General features: G+C 40.1%; 1 protein-coding gene across 1 annotated transcript in view; it reads right to left on the reverse strand.

Annotated features, from left to right (window-relative positions):
• Positions 1-14,960, reverse strand: part of PRPF31 (pre-mRNA processing factor 31) — a 63,992-nt gene extending 49,032 nt beyond the window's left edge. Inside the window, exons 1-2 of the mRNA XM_070944781.1 lie at positions 14,859-14,960; positions 13,485-13,591 (exon numbers count right to left, since the gene is read on the reverse strand). Coding sequence (XP_070800882.1) covers positions 13,485-13,591; positions 14,859-14,960 — 209 coding nt within the window. The remainder of the gene's footprint in view (positions 1-13,484; positions 13,592-14,858) is intronic.
• Between the last annotated feature and the right edge of the window lie 1,400 nt (positions 14,961-16,360).

A 16,360-nucleotide genomic window follows, 5' to 3' on the forward strand; every position in this document is an offset into this window, starting at 1 on the left:
GGGTATAATTTTGAAGTACCAGGGGGAAAGACACTGACTGAATACTGTTGAAAAAGCGGAATATTTTTATTATAATGTTTTTAAAGAGAGGTCACCATCTCCACGCTCATCTACTGTATTGGAGATAAAGGAGAGTGAGAAGGAGAAACAACCTCAGCAAGAATTGGAAGCGCAGCTTAAGCAGATTGAATTAGATCCAACAGAAGAGCAGGGTGCTGAAGGAGGTTTTCTGGATGAGCCCCTGCTAGAATCTTCTCCAATTCTGACTACAAGAGATGTGGCACTGGACCTAGAGCGTATGGTTGAAGCTAAAGACCAGCGAATAACTCGTGCAGTTTCAAAACAACTTAAAGAAAAACAACTGCAAGAAAGAGCCACAGCACAACAATATAAAAAAGGAGCTAAGAGTACTACAGAACAAAGGGAAGCCATGGGGAGAGCAAAGTCGGTGGCCTCGGAAGACATCCGGCAATTCTGCTCGTCGCTTCAAAAAGGTATACATGATGGTTAAGTTTTTGTCTTGGAATGTGAATGGACTGAACTCACCACAGAAAAGGAAGAAAATATTTACATATCTACAACAATTTAATAATGATATAATTTGTCTACAAGAAACTCATATTAGAACGCAAGATCAAAAATATTTGATAAACTTAAAGCTAGGAATACATTTTACAGCCTCAAATTTGGAAAAAAAGAATGGCGTGGTTATTTATATAAACAAAAGACTTTCAGCTAAAATTATAGAAGCAGATGAAGGTGGTAGGTTTGTAGCAATTGAACTGTGTACTGCATATGGTCAAATCCTTGTGATTGGGCTTTACGCCCCCAACCAACAGCAGGATCACTTTTATAAAATTTTGCATACTAAAATGTTGCAATGGGACTATAGATCAATTTTGATTATGGGAGATTGGAATGGAGTAATTGATTCCAAACTAGATAAAAGAAGTCTGGCGAAGTCAAAGATTAGACTACCACAAACTTTTTTTGAAATGAAAGAAGATTTGGAACTAAAGGATGTCTGGAGAATACATAACATAAAAAACTTGGATTATACTTTCTTTTCGGATAGACATAGATCTTTTTCAAGGATTGATTTTATTTTAGTATCAAATGATTTACTTGTTAAAACAAAAAGAACAAAAATTTTTCCAAGAACTTTATCTGATCATAGTCCAGTATGGATAGAAATTGAGACTGCCAAAACTGAGAGACGATCATGGAGACTAAATGAAAATCTGTTTAGATATGAAAAAAATATAATAGAACTCAAGAAGCAGATGAAAGAATTTTTTGAAATTAATTTGAACAAGGGTACCCCTATTGAAATGGTATGGGATGCGAGCAAAGCATATATGAGAGGGGCACTCATTTACATGAACTCTAAGCACAAATTGAATAGACAAAAGAAAAGACTCGAAATTGAAGCAGAAATAAAGAAAAAAGAACAGTTACTTATTAAAAACTCAACAGATGAAAGAATACGTAGTGCTATAAAATTCTTGAAAGACCAATTCCAAATGCTTATGGCGGATCAAGTTGCAACAAATTTACAATATGCAAAGCATAACACATTTTGTAATGCCAATAAACCGGGCAGATGGCTGGCTTATACTTTAAGGAAGAAGCAGAGTATGCGGACCATTGACTGTATTGATATTGGAGGGACAGAAATTTACCAACAAAAATTAATTAAAGAAGTTTTTGTAGATTACTATACTAAACTATATGCTAAAGATGACATACAGAATGGACTTATAGAAAAATATCTAGAAAATAAAAGAGTTACAAAAGTTACTAACTTACAAAAGGAAAGACTGAATCACCCTATAACAGCTGAGGAGATAATTGCAGCGATAAAACAACTGAAAACGGCCAAAGCTCCGGGAACAGATGGTTTGACTGCAGTGTATTATAAAACTTTGCAAGCAGAAATGGTGGAAAAACTTAGAGACTTATTTTGTAATATACAACAAGGGGGTAAAATACCCCCATCATGGAAAACAGCTTATATTTCTTTGATACCAAAAGAGCAAGCGGGTCCTAAAAAACCAGAAAATTATAGGCCAATATCTCTTCTGAATAATGACTACAAAATTTATGCAAAAGTATTAGCCAACAGGTTGATGCCAGTGATTCAAGAGGTGATTCATGATGATCAAGCGGGATTCATAGAGGGTAGATATATGAAGGACAATGTAAGGCAAGTGATAGATTTACTGGAATATCTTGAGAAGAATAAACAGATCCCTGCAGTGCTGGCTTTTTTGGATGCGGAGAAAGCCTTTGATAGAGTGGATTGGAACTTTCTATTAAAGACTTTGAAAAAAATGGATTTTGGGGATCAATTTATATTGGCGGTTTCAGCAATTTATCAAGAGCAAAAGGCACAGACTTCCGGTTTGCTGCTTGTCCCCGCTGGACGCTCCTTTGGGATCGTCGAACCCACTGCCTGTAAAGAGCCGCCTTTTTCAGCGGAATGGCGGCTCGAAAAAACTCCGTTTCCATTAGGAAACGGAGATAGAGCCGGCTGGGGTGGGTAGAGTCCTCTGCCTAATCCCAAAAGTTTTTTATTTACTTTTGGGAGGGAGCGGAAGAGACTCCCCGTATCCCCAGCCGATGCTCCGGGCTCTGGGAAATCTCTGCTACACGCAGAGCTAGGGGGCAAAAGCAAGCCTGTAAATCTGTCAAATAAATTAATTAAAGAAGATATGAGTTGGACCTCTGATCCTGAAGCGCAAGTATTCTTTCTATTCTATTTTGCCTAAGAAGTGAAGTGAAGGGAAAAAAAGTTTTCTTTTTAAAATGGCAATTGCTGCTGCGGTTTGAAGAGAGGCTGAAAGGGAAACTCCTTCCGTTTTCAATTACAAAGTAGCGGAATGAATACTTTTGGCTGTAACTGAGGCAAAATCTCACTCTCACTTCTGTTTTTTTTTTCTTTTTTTTCTTCTCTTTGAGGATCTGATATTGATCTTGGTTGGAAAAAAGTTTTTTTTTTTCTCTCTCTTTTCTAGTAAATTTTGTCTGCGTGGAAAAATGGCACTGAGACTTATAAAACTAGACAAACAGGCAGTGGGGGGGGGATTCCCCCATTAATAAATTACATCAACAAGTTTTAACTCTCCAGTCTCAGAAATCTGACTTTAATATAATAGAATTTCTTCTTGAGGAGATTGTAAGAAGGGATGAGATTGTGAATCAGCAACTTGAAAAATTTAAGTTGGAAATCAAAGAAATTGGTGAATTGGTGAAATCTAAGTTTGGCTTTTTGGATCGAAAGATTTTAAAAGTAGCTAAAGGCTTAGCAGACTTTATGACTCAGTTGGAAGCAAATACTAACTCTAAAATGAAAGAAACTGAGGAGAATTTGGATGACAAGATCCAAAAAATTAAAAAGGATTTGGCAAACATTCAGGATAATAGTTCAGAAGACAAACTTAAAATGGAGGCTGATCAAAAGTCTGTTAATGAAGAAAATGTACAATGTACAAATGTACAACAGAGGATTGAAAGAGAAGTTTTAAGGATCCAATACAATTTTACAGAATATGCAATTAGACTGAGAGGTTTGCAGGAAGATGACAGAGATGATTTAAGGAAGATATCTTCTGAAATTCTGGCTGGGATTTTAAAGGTTCAACCTGATGAAGTGTTTTGCAGGATTGACAGAATTTATAGAATAAACTCCTGGTTGGCAAAACAAAGGCAATTGCCTAGAGATGTGGTGATTTATTTTACAGACAAAGAAATTAGAAATAATATTGTCCAGAATTCTTATGACTCTGTTTTGCAATTTCGTGGAAGAAAGATTTGGATTTTTAAGGAACTCCCGCCCAAGATGTTAATGGAGAGGAAGAAATTTGGTTTTCTAGTGAATGAGTTAAAAAAAAGGAATATTCTATTTAGGTGGGACGTCCCAGTTGGTTTAATATTGAGACACCAAGGAGTAAGATACCAACTGGATACAGTCGAAAAAGCGGAAGAATTTTATCAAAAAATTTTAAAAATAAATTTAACATCTTTAGGCATAACACAGGACAAGCAAAAGGAGTTGGAAATAAAGGGAAAACATCAAATTACAGAGGCTGTGGTAGATAAACTGTCTTTGGACTCCTTGGATACCCCAGCTGGATTGTCTATAAATTTGAGAGCAGTGTCATCTGATTCTAATGTGATGAACTATCAACTTACAGACAAGTGCGCAAATCAATTAGTTGATATACAAGTGATGGAAAAGACATATGAGATAATAAAACAAAACCAACAAGATCAATTTACAAAGCAGAATGACAACCGAACAGCTGATACACAACTTGTAGGAAGGAAATCTGGATGGAAATGCAACCCGCAAAAGAAAAAGAAAAGAAACAGATCTCGTAGAAATAGTAGTTTCTAAACTAAGCAACAGTGAAGCCAGGGATTTTAAAAAAAAATAAATGAATATGTGAAAAGATATTGGAGGCGAATTATCGTTTAATACTATCTTGAGGAAAGTGGCAGATCTCTGCAATGCCGTGATTTTGGGATGTGGAAAGAGCCTTACACTGTTGGATTTGAACTATCTATTTTGGATTTCTTTTACCGATAAATATATTATATCTATTTCGAGTTACAAGGCAAGAGAGTCATGCTGGGGCATGCAGAAGATCTGGTTGTTACCCACTAAGATGATGGGGATTTATAATCCTGATGAAAACCACAATTACAACTATATGGAATATAATTATAATGTCACTCGGGTGGTTGTTTTTACTTTTATATATACATGAGGATACTCATTATTGATGGGGGCAGAAGATGACTGAAGATTTTGAATAAACTGTTGCACCAGGATGCTATGTTACCCTATTATGGATGATGGATTTAACAATCTAGTGGAAAGACATCAAAGAAGATACTAAATGAATTATAAATTTAAAGTTATTGTCTTTTCTTTTTTTATAAAATGGAATGTATATATAGACATATGTATATTTTAGCAGAGTGGGCAGTGGATTATATTTAGAATTGTAGTGCATGGTAATCTTGCAGGAAACTGGGTTGAAATAGGTTAGTTTAGTGATTGATTAGTTTAAGAATAAGGATTTTTAAGTCATATATTTCGGGGAGTGGAAGAATTGGATAGAACTGAATAAATGTTAAATTTGGAGAAGGCTGCTTTGAAATGTTAAATTAATATATATAAAAGTAAAGGTTATGTTGTTGTAATAATAATAATATTTTATAAGTTTGGGGGAGGAGAAAAAGGGTAGATTGTGAAAAGTGGAGAAAAGCGGAGTTATAAGAATACTATGCTAAGGGTCAGTATTTTGAGGAGTGAGTAAGGGCATGGTAAAATATTATGTAATTAATTATGAATTAGTTTATTGTTGTGAAGAAGACGTCACAGGGGGGGATGGGTGGTGAGGGGGGGTTAGGGAAGAAGGGAGGAAAAGGGGGAAAAACTTGTATTTGAAAAACTTTTTCAATAAAAAAAAAAAAAAAAGAGCAAAAGGCACAGATTATTATTAATGGAAGTTTGACGACAGATTTCAAAATTGAAAAAGGAACAAGACAAGGTTGTCCGTTATCCCCTTTGCTTTTTATTTTAACATTAGAAGTCTTGTTGAATATAATAAGGGATTCGACTAGCTTGAAAGGTATAGTGATAAGGCAAGAAGATTACAGAATAAGGGCATTTGCAGATGATCTGGTTGTTACCCTAACACAGCCGGTGGAATCAATAATCCTGATGAAAGACATTATAAAAGACTATGGTACAGTATCAGGATTTAGACTGAACCAGAAAAAAACTAAGATGATAGTCAAAAATATGACACAAGAACGAAAATATGAACTTGAAAGGAGGGCAGGTTTTGAGATTGTGTCAAAGGTTAAATACCTAGGAGTTCAGGTTGCAGAATCTAATATGAAACTGATTCAAAATAATTATGAGGTTTTGTGGCGAGAGTTACAAAAAGACATGGAGACATGGAAAAAAATGCAGCTTTCTTTACTTGGAAGAATAGCAGCAGTAAAGATGAACATTTTGCCAAGATTTCTATTTTTGTTTCAAATGATTCCGGTGCTCAAAAGTGATAAACAATTGAAAGAGTGGCAAAGAGGACTGAATAAGTTTGTCTGGAACGAGAAAAAACCGAGAGTGAAATTGAAAATTATGCAAGATGTTCCGGAAAGGGGAGGTCTAAAACTTCCAAACCTACAGTTATATTATGAAGCAGCAGCTTTGACTCAAGCAAGTGATTGGTTTGGAAGGAAAAAGACTGGAATATTGAATATAGAAAGTTTTGATCTCGAACTTGGTTGGCACGCTTACTTATTTTATGAAAACAAAGTGGATAAAGTATTTAAAAGCCACATACTTAGAGACTCTTTGATGAGAGTTTGGAAGAAGCACCGACTCAAATGGGATTATAAAATACCGTTATGGCTGGATCTTGGTCATATTATGTGGAATACAAATATAATGTCACTCGGGGGTTTTTATATAAAGAGGTTCTTTTTGCAGATGCGGGCAGATGGCAACTGAAGACATTAGAGACACTGTTGGACGAAGGGATTAATCTAACTTGGTTACAATATAATCAACTTCAACTGAGATGGAAAGAGGACCAAAAAACTGGTATTATGTTGCATGAGGAAGAACTGGTCAGACATATAAAAGAGAAAGGTCCAATGCATATTAAAAGGCTATATAATGTTTTGTTAGAAAGGGATTCAGAAACTGAATTGGTTAAAGATTGCATGATTAAATGGGCACAGAATTTTGCAGAACCAGTAATGTTGGAAACATGGGAGAAAATATGGGTTCAGAATGTTAAATTTACACAATCGCAGAATTTGAGGGAAAATTTTTATAAGATGTTTTACAGATGGCATTTAGATCCCAAGAAATTATCCTGTATGTATCTTAATGTTCAGCCAAAATGTTGGAGATGTGATTGTTTAGATGCTACATATTATCATGTTTGGTGGAATTGTAAGAAAGTTAAGGCTTTTTGGATAAAAATATGGTGGGTTATGCAGAATGTTTTGAAGAGAAAAATTTCATTTTCTCCACAATTGTTTTTACTGGGCATAGTAAAGGGTTTTACATTGAATGAAATTAAGCTGATATTGTATATGATTACAGCAGCGAGGTTATTGATAGGTAAATATTGGAAAAATGAAGCCTTACCCACTATTGAAGAATGGACTTTGAAGATGGCCAGTTTTGCGGAGATGGCGAAGATTTCAGCATATTTAAAAGATCGCTCACAAGAGACTTTTGAATGGGAATGGAAAAAGTGGATAGATTATGTGCAGAACAAATATCAAGTTAGGAAATACCAAATAGTTTTTCATTGAAAGTATTATATAAAAATAGAAATGTATGAATACTGGGAGGGGGGGGGAAATTTTTCTTTTTTTTCTTAAGGGGGTTTGGGGGGTTCAAGTTTTGTAAAAAGGGGATTTTGATGGGATTATATTTATGGAAGTCAGGGGGGGAGGAGGGGGGGTTTGAGGGGGGTTAGGGTGGGGAATGGGGGGCGGGATGGGGGGGGAAAATGGGGTGAAAATGTAATTGTAAAACTTTTGCAATAAAAAAAAAAAAGAAAGACGTGTAGGCAGGAAGATGGTTCACGGGAAGGCCCCTCGGTGGGTGTTGTGGTTCCGACCCCCGAGCCCATCTTATCGGAGGAAGAAGACTCCGAACATGAAGGAGAGGAGCCGGCCAGGCCTCCCTCTCCAGGCCCCTCCTCTCTGGCAATGCCTCAGGTGTCTGCCGAGGGAGAGGAGATTGACCAGGAGCCAGGTGTCTCTGATGACAGTGATGAGGGTGATAAGTCATTCCTGGATCCACGCCAACGAAGGCGAGATAAACGTTTGCAGCAGATGAGGAGGCGTGCCAGGGATTAAGCTGAGTCACTGGACCACACCCCACAGGCTATATAAGAGAGTGTGCTGGCCATTTAGACTCTGTGACGGACAAAGCTAACTTCTGGCTAGTCACTTTGTACAACGCCTAATCTGCTGAAGGTTTCATGTTTGAGCTGGACTGTTTTGAAAACTGTGTGTATTAGTTGGTGTTATCTGGTGGAGGAACACTCCCTCTTCTTGTAGTAAAGCACTTGGCAGATGGTTATCGTATTGCTGCCAAGTTCCTGATAACGAACCTTGTGTGTGCCGAGTACTTCTTTAACCCCCGGCTGGCTGTTTGTGTGTGTGTGGGGACGGGGACAGAACAGTGGGAAGGCACCTTGTGGAAGGCACACTGACCCCATTCAAAGGCTCACTTTTATTGTCATTTTACAACTATCATGGCAAAACATTAATCAACGTTTACTTGTACTGATTGGCTAAAGAAGGCTCGTGAATTCCATATGGACCCCTCGTGTTTCCCTCATGTTCTTCCTGTGACAAACAATGCCTACGTGCTGGGTCCCCATGCCTTGCATATCTGAGATAGGGTCTCTGCCAGACATCCTGTCTTTACATTCCTGATAAGATTAGGACCTTGTGCTGACATTGTTTACTCAGCGTGGTTTGCCAACTACTGAGATCACACCATCCCCACATGTCCTCCTCTTTTATTTTATTCTTTATTTTTTAATATTTTGCAAGCATACATAATTTCAGTTTTGGAGGGCCGAATTCTTGGACGAAATATCGCTAATAACCCAGGCAGACATTGTATGCAACAGCAAAAACAAATCAAAGCAATGATGACTAGTATAACGATGGATACTATTTGCCGCACCCATCCAAAATCTGGGAGCCAAGACCATAACCACTCCCATGGGGATTGTGGAATAGTGGAGCCAATTGGATTATCTGCAATCATGTTTTCCATGTGCTCAATTGTAGCTGAAATATTTGCTTTATGATCAGTAATATACATACAACAATGCGAATGAATCAAAGCACATACACCACCCTTGGCTGCTAAAATAATATCTAAAGCATAACAATTTGGCAACACTATATCTCTAATTTGTGACATCTCTTCATTGATCAATTTTAGGGAGTGAACAGTAGCCTTAAACAATGCAGTTGTCCAATTTATACACATAAAAAGAATACACATTATAATGGTTACAGAATTAGCATTTAAACAAGCAAAAGCCACTACTAAAAAGTTCTCCAGCGTCTGCGGCACATTCTTTTCCTGTAGCAATTTTGTAAACTGAACAGAAAGGGCTTTAATCTGTCCCCAGGTCACTTGATGAGCCTGGCGAGGTGCTCGGTCCTGATCCTGCTGAGGGTTCTGCAGGCTGAGTGAGAAGTTCGGGATCGGGTTTTTCAGTCCTTTGTGCCACGCCATCCTTCCACGGTTTCACACACCGAGCAGGGATCCACACCGGACCTGTAGGTGTAAGCACAGTGGCGTAGCCCCGTCCCCACGTCAATAAGGGAACAGGTCCATGCCATTTGGGATTAGGCAATAATCTATACATTACCTGTGGCTGGGGATGACTTATTCTACTTCCAAAATGATCATCTACTGGAGTTGATAAATTTGTGATATTAAGATGATTCAGAGTAAACAGAACTTTATTTAACCATTCCTGTTTACCAGGGAGACCTATAGGAATCCCTCCTGTTTGTGTTTATCCAAAGCAGACTTTAATGTAAAATTTGCGCGCTCCACTATGGCTTGTCCTGTAGAGTTAAAAGGTATGCCAAAAAGATGTTTAATTTGCCATGTGTCACAAAATTCAGCAAAGGAGCGACTACAATATGCAGGGTCATTGTCTGTTTTTAACGTAGAAGGCAGACCCATGACAGCAAATGTTCGAATACAATGATTAACAACATGTTTAGTGGCTTATCCTTTCTGAGGAGTAGCCCAAATAAAATGAGAAAAAGTATCAATGGTTACATGAAGATATTTCCAAGGAGCAAAAGAGGGATATCGAGTTACATCCATTTGCCAAATTTCGTTTGCTTTAAGCCCTCTTGGATTCACCCCAATGGAAGGAGATGGGGTGATTTGAGAACATTGAGGACATTGTTGTATAATCGCTCTAGCATGATCGAAAGGAATGTGAAATTGTTTCGCTAAAGCCTTGGCATTTTGATGAAACATAGAATGACTTTCCCATGGAGTAACAGATAAGACATGCAAAAGCTGTTGCAATGTTAAAAAGAGGGACAAGAGATCCTCATCCAAAGATGGTGTAACATATGCACCAGGGAGATTAAAAATCAGTTGACACACATACTGAGAGTCAGAGATCAGATTAAAAGGCTGTTGAGAAAAAATGTGGAAAGCTAAAATAACAACAGACAATTCTGAACGTTGAGAGGAAACTTTCCAGATGTCGTCATGAGGATCTTTGTAAGCAATCACTCCTCTCGTTCCTCCCCCATCAGAAAAGCAAAGAGCTTGCGATAGTGGAGAATGAAAACTATGGATGAATAGGAAAGGAGGAAATCATTAAGCAAGTAAACCTAGGATCTGTAGGCAGATGATATGAAATACAGCCTACATAGTCAGTTAAAGCACACTGAAGAAATAAATTATTCTGAAAATAAAAGTGAAAGTCAGATTTTGAGATAGAAAGAACAATATTTATTAAGTCAGTTCCAATTTCCTCGACAGGCTCGAGTACGCCCCAAGGTTATAATTTCAGCAGTAGCTTGGATAAAGGTGTTGGAAGGAAAAAGAAGCCTTTCCCTTTAAGGATTGCTGGGAGGCAGAGCTTTCCCTTTTTGAATTCAAAACTCCCGGCTGGGAGATTGCTTCGAAATGATTGAAGGTCAGCTGCTTGAGAGTAGAATCAGTTTATTGTTTATAGGAAGGCAGGCAAGAAATAAATGCAAGCACAGCGTTCCGAGGCTAGCCTGTTTGAACTGTAAGAGTAACCTTTTAAAATTCTAATTACTCTGACTTGATTTCTTTTCCTTCTTGGGTGTTTGTTTTTCTTTTCCTGTGTCCCATATCTGCTTGAATGTTGCTGGCCCCTGTAATTTTGTCCTTCCTTTGTTGTGGAAAATAAGGTGGCTTCAGCTTCTTAATGGCCCATTGATAAAGGTGGGGGCTGAAACTCTGCCTGAGTTTCTGCTTAATATTGAGTTTCTCATATCTTTCAACAAGGGTAAAACATTTTTTGATGGTAATGAGGCAAATAAAGCTATTCAATACAATATACTTTTTGCTGTTCTAAAACTCCCAATATTTTTGTGGGTAGTTTACTAGGAGGAAATATGAAGAAATAACTGACAATCTCTATGAGGGATTCGATCCACAAACTGAATACTCAAGATGTTATTAATTTTCTCAACTGTAGCACATACTACAGATGGAACTATAATTAAATCTCCTGGCTTTTTTCCTTTAGTCAATAATTCAAATAATGGACTAAGTAAATGCGTAGGTAACAAAAAATATGAGCAGACCCAATTAATAGTACCCAGAAATTGTTGCAAATTTACTAAAGAAATAACTTTGGGTAACTTTAAATGAGGAAAAGCCGGAGCAGAAAAAGACTGCAACAGTTTATGTCCTAAATACAGATAAGGAACGTGCAGCTGTATTTATTCTGGGGCAATTTACAATCCATAGACACAGAAATCATTTTATATTTCAGAAAGCCAATTAAGTTGTATTTTTGAGCTCCAATTAAAATGTCATCCATACGATGATATACCAAATAAGATTAAATCAAGCCCAGCATTATCTGCTGTGGCTGGAACTGCAGATAAGAGACTGGAGGAGGAGACATGACTATGGGAAAGACACTCTTTTTGGCTCTGTCCCAAACAACATATTGTATTGAAGTCAAAATTATTAGAAAAACTTGCTTCCAATCTTCAGGAAATATATTATATTCATGGTTTATTCCTTCCACCATCCCAGTAGTATAGGTGGAACGCAAACCTGTCTCTGTGATGCCTTTCCTCAGCTCTCTCAAAACTTGATATGGCAAAGGATTCCACTGATATTGAGCTTGTCCCTGGGGATTAACTGTCTGTATGACAGGAAAAGCTTGGAGACCCTCTGCAATTTCTAACCCAGTGAGAGTTCCTTTTTGTTGCTCTTCCTGAAACCCTGCTCTGACAGCTGAAAACGTCTCCTGTAAAGGAGAAATCGATAAGGGAGCTGTCGGGGAGCTACTTTCTTTTGGCTGTAGTGTAGCTGCAGCTGGCAAAGTCAGCTGAAAATAAGGCGGAGGGGGAGCAGACCCCTGATCAGAAGACAGAGAGAGAGATGGCGACGGTGCCTTGAGTTTATGAGTCCCCATAACCTCTACTGCTTCCTTACATTTTTGCCACAGCAACAAATACTTTATTTCTGCTCGTGGTGGTGAGTGTAAGTGAGTTCCAATTTTAATCCAATCCTGCAAATCCAAGGTTCCTTTTTCTGGATACCATGGGCATTGGCAACCTATTTCATGTACTAACTGTTCTAACTCACTTAATTTAATTCCTGCCATTCCATTACTTTTAAGTATTTTCCTCAATTCTTGTGCATGAAACTTCTGCGGAACTGAGATCCCCCCCCCCATACTCATGAAATTTTTTGGGAGCGAAGTTCGCTGAGGTGCACCTGGGCTCGTCCGGCCGAGTAAGCATAGGAGGTATCACGCCGGGGTCACCAGATGTTGTTTCGATGAAGAAAGACGTGTAGGCAGGAAGATGGTTCACAGGAAGGCTCCTCGGTGGGAAGGCACCTTGTGGAAGGCACACTGACCCCATTCCAAAGGCTCACTTTTATTGTCATTTTACAACTATCATGGCAAAACATTAATCAACATTTACTTGTACTGATTGGCTAAAGAGGGCTCGTGAATTCCATATGGACCCCTTGTGTTTCCCTCATGTTCTTCCTGTGACAAACAATGCCTACGTGCTGGGTCCCCATGCCTTGCATATCTAAGATAGGGTCTCTGCCAGACATCCTGTCTTTACATTCCTGATAAGATTAGGACTTTGTGCTGACGTTGTTTACCCAGCGTGGTTTGCCAACCACTGAGATCACACCATCCCCACAAGTGCTTAGAAAAAAAAGCTAGATGCACACCTTTCTTGTCTCCCTACCCCCTCTCAAATATAGACAGATAGTAATGATTGTCAGATGTCAATGTAAAACTGGCACTAACAAAATTCCCACCCCACTTTCATTTGAACTTTTTCACCCATCATGTAGAATATAGAATATTTTTCCTCTAAGGGAAAACTACTATAATGGTTAAAAGTCTACCAATTCTGCAGGAGTGCTACTCATCCTTGTAAGTTTTTTTAAATACCTAAAAGGTCCTCCTCTCTTAGAGGAAGGCAAAAAAAGGAAGCCAAAGAGAAGGCTGGAAGATCTTTCCTCTTAGCATGCAAAGAATTAGGAAAAATTAAAGAAATGTCTCACCTTCAGTCAGGAGTGGAACAATCTGTGAGGGTTTTTTTGGCTGTGTGAGTGGATTTGGCCCCAGCCCCTACCCAGAGCTGATCTCCCACATCCCTTCTAAATCCTCCCCTCAGTTCTTACAGATGACCCATCTTACCCTTGAGTAGTGGATGAGGTGACACTGACCACCATGACCGTGGCATTGGTAAGGATCTGTTGAAGGTTCTCATTGTTCTTGCATTTGTCCAAACTGTTGCCCAGTTCCTGCAAAGGTCCGACATTTGAAGGAGAGGTTAGCTTTTGACAATGACCAGGAATTTTTGTACAAATACATGTTGGGCTGACAAGCACTGTGAGAAATACCACATACTTCATCTGATTTCAGGCTGTCAAGGACGAAGGAGTTGGGATATGCCTGTTCTGGAATTGTTAATTAATAGATGAACCATGGACCACCAAGAGGCTGAATTTTCTATTGTCCACGTTCTAGTTTTATTCTATTCCCTATAGAATATTATCTAACCCCCTCAGCCTCATCCTTGCCAATAATGCAGCACTGCAAGATGCTTCCTTCAGCTTTTGTAACTAAAAATGATTTTTTCCTCATCTTTTTTCCATTCCTTCTGTCATGTCTTGAGCACAGCAAGCCTGAGAGACAACCTTAGTCATCTTTTTAAGTTAGTGTGCACATCTGTCTGAGAACAAAGTCTAAAAAATATTTCAGAGAAACCAATGTTAGTGTTCTAATTGTTCCTAGATACATGAAAAAACTTCTGTGACTCAGGATCAGCACTGACTTTTCCTGCACCCATTTTTATTTGATCTTTATCCTACTTTTATTATTTTTATAATTTAACACGGAAACCATACATAATACTTCCTCCTCCTATTCCTTCTATAACAACCCTGTGAGGTAGGTTGAGCTAAGACAGAGGGATTGGCCCAAGGTGGCTTTCATGCCAAAGGTTGGACTGGGACTCACCTATATTTTCCATTTCTGTATTTTATTCCCACCATATATACAGGATTACAACTTTTAAAATGGGAAAAATGCTGGTTTGGGCTGATTTAACATATCTGGAGGATACCAGATAAGGGGAAGCCAAAGAAAAGTACTGAGTTTCTATCCAGCAAATCTGAACGCAAATTCTTATATGGCCGTAAAATTCAGTGAATCAGCAAGAAAAATAACTAATGGGGTGTGAGTGTTAAGAATGCAGAAACAGAATGAACGATGATGGTAATAATTGTTATGTATATAGTTTGGCGGGCGATTTAAACAACAATAGGTCACTTGTGATTGGTCAGCTGCCCGGCTGGCCGGGTATATAAGGAGGGCTGTTTGCCTGTAACTTTTGCTGAAGTCTCACTATACATTAAAGAGCTGTTGTCACTACCTTGCTTCTGCCTCCTCAATCACCCAACTCAACATTGGCAACGAAGGTGGGATTGAGGCACTGAGAAGCAAGCCGAAGAAGAGCTACCTACAGCGGATTCAGCCAGGCTGATGAGCAGTACACAGCAGAACTACCATGATGTCTGCATTCGTACCGCCAAAGCCTTTCGACCCAGCCAGAGAGAAGTGGGGGTCATACATGATCCAGTTCGAGTGCGCATTGGAAGCCAGCGACATGCAGGGCCTCCCGGGGAACCGAAAGAGGGCCCTGCTCCTGAGCCACTGTGGACCGGAGGTCTTCGACATGGCAGAGTCACTTTTGGAACAGACCCCGGTCCAGACCGTCTCATGGGAAGTGCTACAAGCCACGCTCAAGGCACACTACACCCCGGTACCATCGAAGTTTGTGCAGCGCTACGAGCTCCGGCAGTGAGTACAGCGTGAAGGAGAGCCAATCAGCATGTACATGGCTGCCCTGCGTAAGGCTGCGACACACTGCGAATACTGGGATCTTGATGAAGCGCTCCTAGAGCAACTAATCTGTGGAGTGAGAGATACGCTTACAGAGAAGGTTGCTCGCGAGACAGAATCTGACTCTACCCATCGCTCTTGACGAGGCCAGGGTGCATGAGTCGTCAACCAAGGCTGCGGAGACACTGCAACAACCAGCTAACCTAAAGGAAAGCCCGAGGTCGGCGCCGGTGCACCAAGAAGCCACCCAGACCAGCAGCGAGGAAGAGTCGGAAGAGGACGTCTTCCAAACTGAGAGGCAGACTCGGGGGCAGAAAGAGCAATGTGGAAGCTGTTCGAGCTGTGGAGGGGCACACCAGAGGCAAAGCTGTAAGTTCAGGGATGCCATCTGCAGGCATTGCGAGAAGAAGGGACATTTGGTGAGAGTCTGCAGGGCAAGCCTACCAGCCAGCCACAAGCCCTGGGACAGCTTCAGCCAATCAGAGCCGGCACGGCACAAGCGGACCAGTAAAGATGGCGACCAGGGGAAAAGGCGCGAATTTCAAAGCCACGAGAAAAAAGTCCACACAATGGTCGAGATCGAAGGACAACCCTGCGAGATGGAGATCGACACCGGGTCGTCCCTGTCCATCATGTCCTGGGCTACCCTGAAGGCCGCCCTTCCCAACATCAAGAAGAGTCGGCTCCAGATCCAACGAATCCGGCTGCGAGACTACCAGGGAAACAACATCCCTGTGGCCGGAGTCGGCACGTACCAGGTCACCTATAGCGAGTACCGGAAGGAGCTACCCCTCACCGTGATCAGCGAGACACTACCGAGCCTCCTAGGGCTGGACTGGTTCAAGGCCCTAGGAATGGGATTCACCGGCGTCCACAGCGCCAGCGGCAGCACCCTGAAGGACAACCTCATGCAGGAGTTCCAGGATGTCTTCGACGACCGGCTGGGCAAGTACGTGGGGACCCCTATCTCTTTTAACTTAGACCCTAATGTAGCTCCGATCAGACTGAAGGCTAGACGAGTGCTGTTTGCACTCAAGCCCAAAATTGACTTGGAACTGGATAAGTTAATCAAGCAAGAGGTGTTAGTCCCAGTAGATCACGCTAAATGGAAGACCCCAATAGTGACCCCGGTCAAATCAGATGGGTCTGTGCGCATCTGCGCAGAC

This window comes from Pituophis catenifer, unplaced genomic scaffold, assembly GCF_029215685.1.
Source record: "Pituophis catenifer annectens isolate HBS135680 unplaced genomic scaffold, rPitCat1.0.hap2 SCAF_5, whole genome shotgun sequence".
Classification (NCBI taxonomy): Eukaryota; Metazoa; Chordata; class Lepidosauria; order Squamata; family Colubridae; genus Pituophis; species Pituophis catenifer.